The sequence below is a fragment of the Phalacrocorax carbo genome, chromosome 9 (assembly GCF_963921805.1).
Source record: "Phalacrocorax carbo chromosome 9, bPhaCar2.1, whole genome shotgun sequence".
Classification (NCBI taxonomy): Eukaryota; Metazoa; Chordata; class Aves; order Suliformes; family Phalacrocoracidae; genus Phalacrocorax; species Phalacrocorax carbo.
The window spans coordinates 22,825,213-22,841,662 of record NC_087521.1 but is presented as its reverse complement, the minus strand read 5'-3'; the positions used below and the strand labels follow the sequence as shown (position 1 = coordinate 22,841,662).

Here is a 16,450-nt window from a genome sequence, read left to right as displayed (position 1 = left end):
GTTAGAAATACCTGCAATAAGTGTTGAGGTGATGAAATTATTTCTCACCTGCAGATTAGATTGTACAGGGTGAATAAATTCATGTGATAACAAAGTATTTCACTTAACAGGGGACACTAGCTGGGATTCTTATTGGGCTTGCTCAGTTAAACTGCTCAGAATTAAAGCTGAAGAGACTTTGTTACAGACATGGGTAAGTTTATTGAATTGTAGATTAACATTGGTGTTGCAAATTGAACAAGTTTATAGTGAATAACTGAGTGTAGCAAGCAAAAAGCAAATTCTCTGATAAGATGTGCTTCTAAAATCTAAGGCACTTTTTGACTTTACAAATATTTCTTGATTCTAGTGTTCGTCAAATATATAGTGTTCAAGAACATCTATTTTCAGGACAGTATTTAATAGATGTGCTAGTCTTGGTGCTGAACTCTCTTAATTTTAGTTGTATTTTTACTTCCTATTGAACTGGAGGTGATTCTGCAGTCCTGAACTTCTGTTTTATGGAGCACATACACATGAAGCAGTTGGGTCAGCCAACAGCAACAAAAAAATGACACTTGAAAACAGCTTTCCTTTTGTTTTCAATGACATCTTTGTTTACTTCAGTGAATAATGCATTTGTCTTATCAGGAATTGTATGGGGTTTTTTTAAATAATAATTTTATTTACTTCAGTTTATTAGGTGTGGATAAATTGTTCTCCTATGCCATCAGTGAATGGCTTAATGATATAAAGAAAAACCAGCTACCAGGAATTTTGGGAGGAGTAGGGCCTATGCATTCGCTAGTGCAGTTAGGTAAGTTAATTCTTATCTCTATTCAGACACATATGGCTGTTGTTTTAAATGAACAAGACTCAAAAACAAAAAAAAAAAATCCCACAAACAATATTGACACTTGTTTTTACCTCTTCTCAAGGCATTCTGCTTCTCTGAGTAAACTTTCTAACTGTGGTGTTCTGTCTTCATTTTCAGTCCAAGGTCTGAAAGACTTGGTGTGGTTACCAATAGAGCAGTACCGAAAGGATGGCCGTATTGTAAGAGGCTTTCAAAGAGGAGCAGCTTCTTTTGGTACTTCCACTGCAATGGCAGCACTGGAGCTAACAAACAGAATGGTTCAGACCATACAGGTATAGTGTATTACTTCTGGAGTTAGATGTAAAATGAGAAGTGTTGCTCGTAAGTGCTCTATATTAAGCTAATATCTTAATGCTACGTGTTTAGGGTGGGGAGCATGTCTCAAAAGAAAAAAAAATAAGCAGCTGTATCAATGGGAAGGAAGACACTGGACAAAGCTTGCAGCAGTCTCTGAGGTGGCATCAAATGCAATAGTTAGAAAATTGGGTTAAATTATTGCTGAACATCCAAGCTGTTACATGTTTCTTAGTATCTTTAATGTATTACAGTGTACAGTTTGATACTAAAATACTCAGCTGTGCTAAAAAAAACACTGATATTGAGAACAATGATTCTTCCTATATGTGTATTTTCCAATAATAGATTCTAACTTTTTAAAAATGTCACCTTATCTGTTCTTATTTGAAAAAAAAACAAACAACACACCCCACAAAACAAAAAAAAAAAAACCAACAAAAAAACCCACAAAACTAACCAATCAAACAAAATTCCTCAAAACCAATGCTAATGCTGTTGATGTACACAAAGTCTATAAAGCTTTCTGGATTTAACCCTAAAATAATCTTGGATTAAGTTTAATAAATTTAAAGTTAATAAATTTATCTTCCTTAATGTCAATAAAACACATAATGAATAAATATACACTTCTACCACCTAATTTTGCAAAAATTGTAGATATGCCTAAGCTTGAACATATATAGTAAAAACTCAGTGGTATTATTCACGAGTGGAATTGTGTGTGTGCTTGTGTGTTTGTAAGAAAACCATACTGTTGATCAAATGCTTCCGTTTCTGTCCTGAGCATTTTGTGCAGATTAGAGGATGCTTTTGAAGGAATGGCAATTAGGGAGGAAAAAAACCCTACCACAACCTACAATGTTCGTTCTTTCATTACGGAACTTAATGTATAGTTACAGCTGCACCCATTCCAGTTGTTCGTGTAGAAACCTTAATCTGATGTAAATGAATATTATTTGCGGAACTGAAATTCTTTTATTTCAGTTATGTCACCCTGTTATTAGCTTGAATTTGTGATTGGATGCTATAAGGCTTCTTATATATTTTGCATTTGCTCCTGATCTTCAGGCAGCCGCAGAAACTGCATATGACATGGTATCACCAGGGCCTACTTTTACTGAATCAAAAAAGATCAAACGATTCCCTCGCCATCGTTTAGCTCATCAGCCAGTGGACCTGCGGGAAGGTGTAGCCAAAGCATACAGCGTAGTAAAAGAGGTGAGTGCAAAAGTAATTGTCCTTAACCAAACTTTAGAATTATTTCCTAAGACTGCATATAGAATACCAGATGTTAGTTCAACCTGACCAAATGAAGAAGGGTATTCAAGGTTTGAACAAGTCTCAGTGATCAGTAATTTTGAACAAGACTCAGTAATACAGACATCAGTAATCTTAAACCAACAGAAAACTTGCAGGGCAAAATCAAAGAAGCAGAAATAAACTAAGGTGTTACACAGATGAGCATGAATAGGACTTCAGTGTTCTACAGTTGTAAGGGTTTACAGTTATTCTGAGACATGTAAACCCGATTTCCTGCCCCACGTCTTCCGTCCTTCCCTTCCCACTCTGTCCTCTCTTTCCCATGTCAGTGTATTAAAAATTAGAATGCTGACCTGTTTTTATTGTACTTCTGTATTGTACTTTCAATTAGTTGCACCTGATATCATGTCTAGGAAGTTAGGTCTTAGCTGGGGAGTTTTCAGTGAATTCTGTCATTTTGAGTAGCTCACAGTACCCCACCGCTTCTTCCCGTATGCACAAGAAATGCCACCAGAGGCTAGATGAAATATATTAATCTGTAAATTCATAGTAGTGTTATTTTAAACCTCATTAGAAGAACTAAATCATATTTGCATCAGTATGGTTGTACTACAGTACAGTACAAATCACAAAGAAGAAAAATGCTGAGCAGTTCAAGTTTCCCTTAAAATTAGGAGAGGTTGGTTTTTCTTTTTCGGTGTAACTAATTTCTGTTAATTTCTCAAAGGGGATTACGGACACAGCCCAAACCATCTATGAGACTGCTGCTCGTGAGCATGAAAACAGAGGAGTAACTGGAGCAGTAGGAGGAGTCCTCCGCCAAATTCCACCAACTGTGGTGAAACCTTTCATTGTTGCAACAGAGGCAACCTCAAATGTTCTAGGTGGTATGAGAAACCAGATCAGGCCAGATGTACGTCAAGAAGAGTCGCAGAAGTGGCGCCTTGGGGAGGACTGAGATTATAAATCTGTCTCAGCAGGCGGGTGGCAAGGCTGGAAATGCAGAAGATTGTCCTGTTGGCAGCTTTAGATGGAGCCCACTTTGTTTTGTCATGCTCATCTCAGGAACAAATGAGGTTTTCAACTATTATTAGCAAAACATCCAACCAAAAATATTTATGAAGTGAAAAGCAAATTGGTACTTGCTTATGCTGTGTTTTACCAATACATTTGGTAGATAGTGCCAAACATGGCGAAGCATGTGCAGCCAACTCAGAGACATGCTTGCTCTATTCCGTTTACCATATTTTTTCTTGGTAGATTTAACATCTGAAGCAGTAGCCTGTATGTTGAAACTAAGTAATTTAAAGATGTTTTCTGAGCATAGTCAAAGAACTGTCTTCAACAAAGGGCTCTGCAGATGCTCTTCACAGACTAAAGGGCAAAATCTTTCATTTTGGACATGAGACATGAAGGCTATTTAATACAGAAGCAGATAAGGTAATATCGTTTAGTGGTCATAAGCATCGCTTTTAGTGTGGCACTTACAGCGAGGGCAAGCTTGATAACCATTCAGAACTTAGATTCAGCGTTGATACACATATGAGAACAGGATTTGTTCCTAAATATTAAATACCTACTTTTGTGGGTCTTTGAAGAACCTGAATGTTGCAGAAATGTTCTGTTGTGTTGCACTTTAAAGGATATGCCTGTATATTGTGCTCTTTTTATAGTGTGAATAAAATGTAATGTGCATTAACCCTTATGCGGTTTAGAAGCTTACAGAAATTATTGAAAAGAGCATCATTTGATGATGATCCTACAGAAAAGTGTCTTAAATTTGTTTAAACTACTCATATGTAGAAATGCTTTTGTCTTCTGTTACACTAATTAAAATGCTAAAAATAACTGTCCTTCAGGAAAACAGCAGTTAAATATTATTGTGGCCACCAGTTCTTTGAAAGAATGAGAAATCCTAAGTAAAGTAAAAGCAAATTATTTCATAATTTCATAGTTAAAATTCTATACAGACTTCATTTTAAGAATCTGCTTTTATTTAAAGTTCATATTGTTGTGAAGTTGCTGCTCCAAGATATTTTTAATTTAAATTGTGTGTGGTCAGCTATTTGACAATGAGTATTTGGGGTCATTTAATTTGAACTGGGAGGGTCTGAGAGGATTTAAAAAAAACAAGACAACAAAACTTCAAAAATCAAAGTTGGTACTGACATTATTTAGTTTAATAGATGACCAGGGTCTCCACAGAGCTTTATTAAGCAGCTGACAATGTGCCAGTTTGGGGCAGTTAAAAGGCTCGGCACTAGCTGCGCAGGAATAAGGTTTTTTTCCCTTGTATTAGCAAAAACTGCAGGATAAAAGTAAAGACTGTTCTGAATAGAAAAATATTCACTTTTAATTTCAGTAACTTAACACTTTGGCTGAGTAGCCAGAATGTAAGTTTGTGGCAGTCACGCTTGTCGAAAAGTGGAGGGTCCTGCAAATAGGCTGTGTGGAAAATCTCCACTGAAAAAGGGACATCAGATAGTTTTGATCAGACTTTGATCTCTACGGGTGATGATGAAGTAGTTTCCCTGTCTTCTATTTAATACCTGCCACTAGCAAAAACCTCCCTGATGGGCCTAACAGAACAAATAGGAGTGTAAGAAGGAAAATAGTTATTGCTTGTTCATCTTGGTATTATATTAGCTATTCCCGAACACCAAAGAGTCTGGCTGGAGGGTAAATGATTTGAAAAGGTCCCCTCTGCTGGGAAGACTCCTGCAGTCTGCTTTTATTACTTTTGATAAAACAAAACCCCAGTTACAAACAAATTATTGCATTGGGTGACAGGTGATACTACAGAGTTTTGTTTTCATTCACTGGAGTCATCTAAGTTGTGGTACGCTTTGAAGGCCTGGTCAAATGACTTGCTGTAAGCAGGAGATGCTTTCAAGGGGACAAATACCTGCAGATTTAGTGACATGAAATATTTTTCGATGTAAGAATACTTGCTGCAGTTCATACTTCTGTGCAATAATTAGAGAGCTCTGCTTTAGTGAGAGCTCAAAGCTTGAGCGACTTGCACAGGAGCGAGTTCCGTGTTTGCAATTTGGCACCTCCTGAATGCCTTCTCAAGAAGTGGCGATGAGTCAATACAAGTAAGTAGCAATGCATCATTTTTATTTGCAGTCACCATACTGTGTAATTTCGGCTGGTCCAGTTAACTGGAGTATGCTGCAAGAGTGTAAATCTATGTATTTCCTTCCTTTTTTGATATTGCTGAAAGAGCAGTGGTGTGTCAGTGTTCTTTTCGTTTTAAATTCTGTCATGAACTGATTGTACTGCAATGCAATTAGAATATATTTTTATATGAGGGCATGCTGTCAAGGTAAAACATTTTTATAGTGTCTCTCATTGTCAGCAATACAGACTCTACAATTTTATTAAACTTCACTTTCTGCTATGTAAACCCTTGCATTTACTGCTTGCACTTTATTGAGCCTCTTCAGTGAAATTGATTTAAATTTTTTTCCAACATTTTAACATTTTACAAGCAGTTCCTTAATTTTTGGATGTATGTGTTTCAGTTGTGACATGATCTTGCAGTGTTTGAAATGTTTTTTTTAAAAAAAAAAAACAAACAAAACCCACAGAACATGCCAAACTAGTCTTCACGTTAGGACCTTGTTTTCAAAGTGTGTCTTGTGTTTTAAATCAAAAAGTATATGAGTATACGAGAAGGGAGTCATCAGATGCTCTGCTCAATACTGTGAGTTTTCAGGCACTTAAAAATACACAAAATGAGATTTGACTCTGGAAATATTTCCGGGAAATGGAAGCCTATGGATACATTACTGTATTCTCTGTTAGCGTGAGGTGATCTGCAAAAATATTGTTGTACTTGAATTTTCCACTGAAATCACTTGGCTATAGATACTGGCACTTTTCATGTCTATAGTGGGTGTAAACTGGCACAGTCCATGTTTAATGTTAACTTCTCTCATGTTGAACTAACACTACTACTGCTACTACGATCGCTTAGTCCAATACTGTCATAGACAGAACTGTCATCCTGGGTTTTCTTAAGCATCCTGGCACTTCAAATAATACAATGGTGAAAGCCTGGGAAGTACCTGAAAAAAGACAGCCATCTTCTGGGGAAAGAAAAAAAAAAGAAAACCATGCATCGTAAGAATCTTAGCAGTGACGGAGAGCAACAGATCGTCACATCCGTGCAAAGGCAGCTTCCATTTTCTTTCCGATACCAGCTAGTGGTTCCTAAATGCCGCAGCTTTTTAGCAGTGCAGTGTATCCAATGGCTAATGGTAAGCATTAGGACAGTCACCAGTGAGTTCGTATGTGCTTACGGGATGTGTCTGTTTCCGTTTTCTCATTAAGTGGTTGATTGTGAACATCCATTGCTTGCTTTCATTTACAGTTGCTTAATTGAATTGCCAAGAAAGGTTTCTTAAACCAAAAAGCTGTTAAATGGTTATGAACAAGACACTCTTACTGAACACGATCCATATACCTGCAAATGTGATACTGATTTTACTTTTACAAAATGCATACATTTCAATATTTAAACAGTGAACTATAATAATTTGTTTAGAGTAGTTAAATACTTCTAAATCTTTTAAATAGCCTCAATCTCACACCAGCATAAGCATTGGCAGAAAAGGTGTGGGTATTTATGTTAGCTTGGATCCCTAGTGTGCATAGTTCTCGCAGTTTCCAGGCCTCATGATTTAAGCTTCTGACAGCTGTTTTAAGTTGCTCTACATGCTGAATCTTGTTTACAGTTAAAAAATTAGATACTACAAATTAAGTACATAAGTACAAGTCATGCATTTGTACTGGATTTCTAAATAGTAAGGTAGCTCAGACAGAAACACAGCAATTTGTGTATATGTGTAAATTTTTTACATTTTTGCATTTATAGTAGTTTTGTGGTATTGTTTGTATATAGTTTGCTAGTGTAAAGAATATAATCTCATGAAATACAAACCACTGTTGAAGGGAACTGACTATTTCAACTTGAGTTATTTTACTTAAAGTTCTTGTCCCCTCAGTGTGTCTTTGAGAATTATTTTTGACCATAATTTATATGGCACCAAAAGTGTATATTTTAGCTTATTAAAATGCTGAAAGGCCTGAGTGCAAATAGGTTGTCCTGTTAAATATGTTTAATGGAAAAAACACAAATTTGTAACGATACATAAATAAATATCTTAATTTGTTCCTTGAGTTGGTTTTCTCTACCTATGAATATAACTAATACAGAAAACAGTTTCCCAAAATACCAGAAGTTAACAGTTAAAGCTTTTTACCTGTCTGGCTCTGCAGCTGTACCTCAGAAATTAAAGGTTTATACCGAAAAAGGAAAAAAAAGCTTCAATTGCACAGAGATCAAAAGCTCGGAAATAACCTGGCTGATAAAGCTTTAACGCACCTCTGTACCATCACATACTGCATCTCCTATAGGGCCGTTGCTACATTTAGGTACTGAGTACGTATTTCTTACCTCCTTGGTCTGGGGAGGTTTTAAAGCTCTATTAGCTTCCAAGCCCTGTGGAGAAAGCAAAACAATGAACTCCTTTCAGGATGCTTGTGTGATGCCCACTTTGTGGGCATTTAGTTAGAAGCATCTGAAAAGAGATCTTAGAAGGCTGAGTATGGGGTATTAAATACCAGTGGCAGCGCCAGATCCCTGAATGATGAGAGAGAGATGACAGGTGTAATTTTCTGTGTTTTGTAATGTTCTTGTAGCTCAGGGATAGAAAAAAGCCACGGTATAATGCTTGGATAACTGTTCCAACAGTAACCGTTTAAGAAGGAAGCTGCCTCCCACCCTGCACGGCTCCTCCTCTCCTTTTTTTTAAAGCAAGACCTCATGTGAATTAAGTTCCAATTTCAGCATTTTTATTTAAAAGCTCTTAATTTTTGTCTTTATTTAAGGAAGTTCTGTAGGAACAGAAAGTGAGAGGGGTTTTTTTCTTTGCAAGCAAATTGGACAAGTTTCTTAGCTTTTCTAAATATTGCTCATAAAAGTGATGCAGGATATTTGAACCAATGCTGTCTCTTTGCGACACTGAGGCGTACCAAGGATACTCCTGATGTCTCCAGGTTAGTCCCAAGAGCAGAAGAGACTCCACAGCCCTTGACACTCCAACTAACTGAGAATTTATGGGAAGCCACAAGTAGGACACACCCACCTAGAACAACATTAGCTGATGTCCTTGAGCTTTGGTTTGTTTTTCTTTTCTTTCCTGTTAGTGATTTTTGTTAATAACCTTTCAAATATGATGTTAAGTGATTTTTTTTTTCTGCCAATTCATATTCCTAGCAAATAGTGGTTTAAGTCATCTGATATTATCTTCGATGATAAAAGTCTGCATAAAGCTGCCTTTTTGTGGCAGATAAGCTGAGGTTTCAAAGCTATTTTGTTCTGGAGTGGAGTGATTAGGTGAAAACAGAATTTACTGAAGGGCAACAGTTAAGTATTTATGGCCCCACAGGCAAGGAAACAGTTCAAGTTCCTTAGATGTTTGTCATGAGGATTTGTGAGATGGCTATATATAGTGTAATTCTGTTCTCAGGATCTCATTTGCGTGTCTAATTACTTGCCCTGTTGTTGATTTCATTCTGTAGTAGGAGCATGAATGTCAGCTTTGGCTCTTGCAGGCCAAGAGTGGAAGCCTCCAGGGAGAAGAGCTGTGTACCTTTATAAGTGGGAGGAAAATGGACCTTGATTTGGGGGATATGGACTACCTGTGACTCAGCACAGAACTCAGTAAAACGGGACTTGGTCTATTCTAGCTCACGGGCACAAACACAAAATGGGTAACAGTACTCAGCAGCTCCCAGCTGTCTCAATAAGAAAGCTTTAACTTTCACCTTTAGAATTTAACACTTGGCAGTTTTTTGGTACTGAGGATTTGCTGGTGGCTCCAACAACTTGATGAATCTCACAGCACTTCTTTCCTCCTTTCATCTCTTCTGTCTCTTCAGTTTGAAAATGCTTCCTATTCTGTGTACAACGCAGTCTGAGGGAGCCTTATGGCTATTTGTAAGTGAAAGGAGTTGTGAGTTGGAGGGAGTTTTGACAGTGCCGCGCCATTCGTTGTAACACTGGCAGTTCTTGGCCAAATGGCAGGTCAAGAGACTGGAGAAGGTGCAGGCATGGTGTGCTGCACCACAAAAGAAGAAACACTGCAGGGTGTGCTGTGAGAGTGTTTATAAGACCATGGCGTGGGTATTGTTAGGTGTATGTTTTGCTATGACCAGTGTTCTACAGATCTGGATCCATTGCAGCTGATGGAAAGCCAGCTAGTACCTGGACCTGGCAGAGTAGTTAGATAGGTACATGTGGGTATATGTGTGTGTGTCAGACATGGGCAAACACTTGGTACTGTGGATGGAAAGCAAAGTATGACATGAGAGGATGGAAATAGTAGTGCTCAATTGTATAAACAGGTTCTTTATACAGATACAAGTTTTTTGGAAATAAAATTCCTGGTATCATTTATCTCTCTGCTAATATTTGACAGATCCGAGATGTTTCCTGGAATTGTTCAATAAAACAAAACACTTCACTGTCATTGTGGCCTGTCCCTGTCTACTCAGTGCCAGACGTGTCTTTTAGAGCCCTACAGGTGTTTATTTTAAGCAGGAGGCTTTTGGTGATGCTCTTGAGTTTTCTTTCTCTTGGTATTTCAGAGCTGTTTAGTACCTTGTTGTAATGGTGTTTGCTCTTTTTCTTCTTTCCATGTCATTTCTGCCTCTGAATGCTTACTTCCCTCAGAGCAGTTAACAGGCCAATGAGGGGGGAGCGATTACACTAATTCTGTTGGAGGCAAACCCTCTTGCTTGACAGCTGAGTTTCGTTCACGCCAGCTGAAGGTGTTGTCCCTGGGCACAGATTTCAATTTTTACTCTTCTTTCCTGAGAGCTGTAACTTAATACCATGCAGCCCCTTTTTCCTTCTCCTGACCAGAGGTGATGGCCCCCCCCCAAGTAAATCTGTTAATACAACGGGGTTTGACGATTTGTTCAAAACTGAAAATGACCCCTAAGTTTGAGAAGAGCCATTAACATGGGATTGTAAACTCAGCCCTGTCTCTTTGCGATATCCCATGGACACTGTAGAAATGACAGGAGGCCATTACAAAGGAGCGTGTCCCACTACATTAACCATTAATGCCTCTACACCATTGCCCTAAGCCTCTTATATCATTTGATGCGAAGATCCACACTGACATTGAGAGAGAAGGTTTTCAAATGCAATTTTCATCATAACAGTCTTTCCCTGTTGTCCTCAGCCTGAGTTTTTACTGATGCTGCTTCCTATTAAGCGTGAAGCACCAAGAATAGTTTTTAACAGATATTTGTGAAGATGCAAAAAAGGCCAGTAAGGATGATGAATAAAGATAAGCAGTATTTTTATTTCTGCCACCCCTGAGCTTTGCCGAGAAACTGCTCTTCTGTCTGAATTGCTTGATCAATACTGCTACCCCTACTTGAATTTAAACTTGCCATGCAAACAGAAGAAAGAAGAAGTAGATTTTTCAGATTAACATTGGAGACTTGAAAAATGTTTGGGGTTGTTGGTTCATTTGTTTTTCCACTACATATTTTAGGAGTAGCTATCCGAACAGGTCCACTGGAGCCGTCTTTGTGTTTCTGGGTAATAGCTCTTAATACTTGTTGCTTTTGCAAACCTCATCTTTGCAGAGAAGTTAATATAGAGAAAGGACAGTAAAGTGAGTTCATCTTCCCAAACAGACGGCAGAGCTGGGGAAGAAAGCTATGTGTGTAAGCATCCAGCCGTCCTGAGGGAGGATGGAGATGTTTGTTTCTAATTCACAGACAATGTCTTTCTCTGTCGATAGGAAATCGGGGCCTTTCTGAGCTTCCCCTGTGTTTCAGGAAACCAGCCCTGACGGCTGCCCACAGCGGGTCCCAGGCCAGGGCCATCAGGTGCAGGGACTGATGAGCACACAGCTTCCTTCCTATCTGTAACATACTGGTATCATCCCCTTTCCTTTTCTTAAGGAGATGTTGTTTCAGCCAATTTGTGATGAGAGTCAAGGAAGGTCTAAACTCTCAGAGCAAGCTAAGCAAAACAGCAGCTCAGTACACCTGGGTTTTACTGTAAAATCTCAAGCGAAGAAACATTTTCTCCTGGTTATTCCTATTCTTGTTTAAAAAAATATAAAATCTACTTTCCTCCTGCATTTTGTATGAATGCTGCATTGCACAGGAAAATAAACACCCTGGGTTTAGCCTGCTCCCATATGGACTCTGCTGCCCATGGGAGGCAGGTGGCAGGCTGCTGGTACCTTCTCCTGTGTTCTCAGCTGCTGAAAAAACCTCTAGAAGCATATAGCAGAACTGAAAAAATGAAACTGTGTCCCTGCCTATTTATAGCAAGGGTAGAGTCAGAGTTTGAGGAGAACTGAAAGAGAAAACTCCTTCAAATTCTTTACTGTTTGAAAACTGAAGGACCTGCTTAGAGTAAGGCAAAGAACTGGGAGTGTTTTGACAGTTTTGTTAGTCTCTAGGGGAGCTTCCACACGACTGAGTCTGTTCACTTTGCTGAAAGCTGTTTCCTTCCTCGGATCACTTTTCTGTTTAAGATCAAGTCCACTGCATTAGGTTCCAAGCAGCAAGAATTTACTTTCCTCAGACATTTCAACATCCTGAATTTCTCTACCAAGTGTTTCCAGAAATATCAGCTGTCACTATAATGCACAAATATTTGAAATGTACTTTCAGAATAGCTCTTGTTTACATTAAAAACTGGCAACTAGTGTTGTTGTCTTTAAATCAAAATTCATCCCATGTTTCAGTTGTGGGACAGAAGCTGTCTGTGTAGAGGACAGCACATAAGCCCTGCTGGCCAAGAAGACAGAAGTTGCTGGATAATCACAATCAAGATCTATGGCTGATGCTGAGGGCAATTTTAGGTGTTATCATATGTACTTGTAGCTGAGCAAATTTACATCCTTATACGGATTGTAATTGTGACTATGACAGTAATATTCTGGGAAGGTATGTGTGAAAGAGCAATAAATGTTGCACTTTCTGCAATGTTTCATAAGGCTTAGCAATAATTTCCCCAAATTTTCTCATTTTCAGAGGGGAAGTTTCTAATTGTTCATAAAGAAATGCTGGGGTTAAGCCTTCAGAAGAAACCAATCATACTGGCAGGAAATACTAACAAGAAAGCTGCTGCTACAGAAGAAAAGTAAGTGTCTTAGTATTAGCCACAGAGACTAGGGAAAGTCACAGCAAATTAAGCAGTGCTGTTTTCCAAGACATCCACAACTGAAGCGATGGATCTTAATAAAACCAAGGCCACATTAATCACTGGCAATACATTAGCTCCTCTTTCAACAGAGAAAATTATTAAAGGTTTATTTAGAAAATACATATATATCTACGTGGCCTCTCAAAGAATAGTGATAATTGCATTGTATTGCAATGTTAAAATAGTTATATGCATTGTTGAGAATGAAGAGACCCTGAAAATGGCATTTAAATAATTTGAAAATTGAAAAATCATATTACAGTCAGATAATTTGAATCGTGACAACGTAGTGCTGTATTAACTTTAGGAGACGTTATTCTGTCCATTAATGGAACGCATCAACACGATGCATTTTAGCTGCATGACTCCCACTCATACGGTGTGATGGTGCTAAAAAGCTTGTGTACCATTTGGACAGTTCGGGGCATGGTTTCCCTCAGGAAATTCAGTTCCCTGCAGAGGAGACTCAGTCATGGAGGGAAGATGGTGGCAATGGGATGAGGAAATATTTCTCCTGCTCACCAGCGTTCAGCCTAGCCAAAGAACCATCTGGTGTGGCCTTGCTGTGGAAGTTCAGTTCTACATGAAATGCCTACCCTAAAAAGACAGTGTTACAGCAAGTTTTGTGTTTTCTCTCAATGTTTTTCAGTTCTTAATTTGGAGAATGTTGTAGTTCACTTTTACTCAGCAATTGAACAAATGGTGAAGGGGGTTTTGATGAATATGATTTGTGGTTGGGATGCTGTTCTCCGTGTTATAACCTGCAAAAACCTGTTGATAGTCTTAATGAGGTATTGAAATACTTGGATTTGATGGCAAAATGGTTATCTGCAGAAAAATATAATCCCTGATAAACAATCAGGAGTCATGGTTTTACCTGGGATAAGGAACTCCTTGTGGCTATGTATATCCTGTGAAATTATACTGTCTCTTTTTTTATATGCATTTACATTTTGGTCACTAGAGTGGCTTAAGCTTTTTGCAGCAGCTACTCCATCCGTGTCCTGCTCTGCTTCCTAAGCTGTGCCAGGATACCTGGTTTTGTGCATACATAGTGAATTAGCATAGGAACTGGAAAATTAGTGGTTTGCTGGTTTTTAATCTGGATCACATTCCTTATTACCACACATCTACAGAACCAGCTGCCCTGACTCAGCTAAAGGAGGAAGAACAAATGAGTGGAGGAGAAGGCAGGACAAACCAGCAGAGTCCTTGAAAGAAATACATGGGAAACTGTGGCCTTGGCACAGATTAGTTGCCTTCCTTCACCTCTTCATTCGCTCTCTGGGAGAAATTAAAGTGGGTTCACCAACTCATAAGCAGACTGCCTATGAGCACTTGTAACTGTTGTTATCTGTCATAGTAAGCTATGGGTTCTTACTGCTTTTAGAAATACAGTTTGATATTTGCTGTCAAACTCATTCTCAAAGGTGCATTCCCTGCTAACCAAAACACAGTAAGAAATCTCTTAACTTTTCTTCCTTTTCTTCTCTTTTTAAGTAATGAAAGGGATCTCATTATCTTGCTTGTCTCTAATGACATGGTAAAATGACAGAGAAAAAACTTTGTTGCAGTGACTGTAGCTGGAATTGAATACTTTGAACCCTAATTCTTCTGGAAAAGCAGTAATTCGTTTCTACCAGGAGAGGCTGCTCAGCAACTGTTTCTTGCCCACAAAGCCATCCCAAGAAAGAAAATCTAGCTGGGCTGCAGCTCTGCCTGTGTCAGATGTTTGCATGTGCACCCCTAATTTCAGACACCTTGTTGGAAAGGTTCCTTCCCATTGTGCATGTGTGTGTATGTGTGTGTACTCTCACCAAGCCTTTTATGACATTCTGAAACACCAGTCATAGGGCAGAGTCCTTCACTCGATAATGGCAATGGGCCTGAGGAGCTTGAAGGACGTAGTCCTTCATGTCTCTGTGCCACAGCTTCCCTTAAGCTGAATAGTAATAAAACTCAATAATAAAGTAATATTTTGCAGTATTATTATTATAAATAAAAAATAATATGGCAGTAATAAAAAACTTTTCATACTGTTATCAGAGAATCACAGAATCACAGAATCTCAGGTTGGAAGGGACCTCAGGCATCATCTAGTCCAACCTTTCTAGGAAGAGTACAGTCTAAGCAAGATGGCCCAGCGCCCTGTCCAGATGACTCTTGAAGGTGTCCAATGTGGCCGAGTCAACCACTTCCCTGGGGAGATTATTCCAATGGTGACTGTCCTCAGTGTGAAAAATTTTCCTCTCGTGTCCAGTTGGAATCTCCCCAAGAGCACCTTGTGTCCATTCCCCCTTGTCCTCTCCATGGGACTCCGTGTAAAAAGGGAGTCTCCATCTTCTTTGTAGCTGCCCCTTAAGTACTGGTACGTGGTGATGAGATCCCCTCTGAGCCTCCTTTTCTCAAGGCTGAACAAACCCGGTTCTCCCAGCCTATCCTCGTATGCCAGGCTTCCCAGTCCTTTGATCATCTTGGTGGCCCTTCTCTGGACCCCGTCCAGCCTGTCCATGTCCTTTTTGTGTAGCGGGGACCACAACCGTACCCAGTACTCCAGGTGTGGCCTGACAAGCACTGAGTAGAGTGGGATAATGACTGCTTTATCTCTGCTGGGGATGCCCTTTTTGATGCAACCCAGCACCCCATTGGCCTTCTTGACTGCAGCAGCACACTGTTCGCTCACGTTGAGCTTCCTGTCCACCAGCACCCCCAGGTCCCTTTCCACAGAGCTGCTCTCCAGCCAGGTGGATCCCAGTCTGTGCTGTAGTCCCTGATTATGCTTTCCCAGGTGCATGATCTTACACTTTTCCTTGTTGAACTTCATAAGGTTCTTGCTGGCCCACTCCTCCAGCCTATCCAAATCTCCCTGCAGAGCAGCTCTCCCTACTGGAGTGCCTACTTCCCCACTCAACTTGGTGTCATCAGCAAACTTCATCAGGTTACAATTGATGCTGTTGTCCAGATCACTTATAAAGATGTTGAATAACATTGGGCCCAATATTGATCCCTGGGGGACTCCACTAGTGACAGGCTGCCAGTTTGAGAAAGAGCTATTTACCACCACCATTTGGGTGCGGCCTGTCAGCCTGTTATGTCTCTTCTTACTAGACTAATGAGTGACTTACAGTTTTGGCAGGTAAGAGAATGTGAGTATTCAAAGCATTGCAATCCTTCGGAAAAATCCCATGCTGTTTTCTCCCTGCACAGTTCTACCCAAGCACTACAGCTTGCCTTACCCTTGAAACAATGAAGGCAAAGCTTCCTTGGACAACCATAGCAGTGGTCTTTGAAATGTCAGACTTCTTGGATTTCTTAGGTTTGCTCATGCCTCTGTTCTGACACTTCTGTTTGAGCTCCAAAGCAACCTGACCCTCCTCAACAGCCAGCTGCACCAGAGCCTGGGCCACACCACCTGAACTTACTGCATGGGCACTTGCCCTTCAAAGCTGTTGAACATGACTGCAGCCAGCTCCTAGCAAGACAAGCACATCTCCTCAGCCACGGAGAAGCAGATTCCCTAATGCATGGGTGGAGTTAAACATCATCTTTATCCAGGAACTTCTTTGGTAAAGGATTTCTAGCTGTGTTCTTCAAAACAGAATAATTTTGCTATTCTTGCACAGTTTTCTTGGATGATGTCTTCTAGGTACTCTTTGGTTTATGGTCCCAGGCAGCCAGCTGTGGCTCCTTTTGATTTTTCTGGTCAAATGGAGTAGGACAGATAATCTGGGGGGCTGATGGAGACTGGGAAAGCTGGTCTGTTGGCATGCCATGGGTGTCTGGTC

General features: G+C 39.6%; 1 protein-coding gene across 5 annotated transcripts in view; it reads left to right on the top strand.

The window, feature by feature from the left end:
- ATG2B (autophagy related 2B) overlaps window positions 1–7,600 on the top strand; it is a 50,569-nt gene extending 42,969 nt beyond the window's left edge. For all 5 annotated transcript variants that reach the window (XM_064460713.1, XM_064460710.1, XM_064460711.1 and 2 more), the window contains exons 38-42: window positions 111–193; window positions 675–796; window positions 974–1,128; window positions 2,222–2,371; window positions 3,141–7,600. In XM_064460713.1, coding sequence (XP_064316783.1) covers window positions 111–193; window positions 675–796; window positions 974–1,128; window positions 2,222–2,371; window positions 3,141–3,371 — 741 coding nt within the window. In that variant the 3' untranslated portion in view covers window positions 3,372–7,600. The remainder of the gene's footprint in view (window positions 1–110; window positions 194–674; window positions 797–973; window positions 1,129–2,221; window positions 2,372–3,140) is intronic.
- Window positions 7,601–16,450: the final 8,850 nt, after the last annotated feature.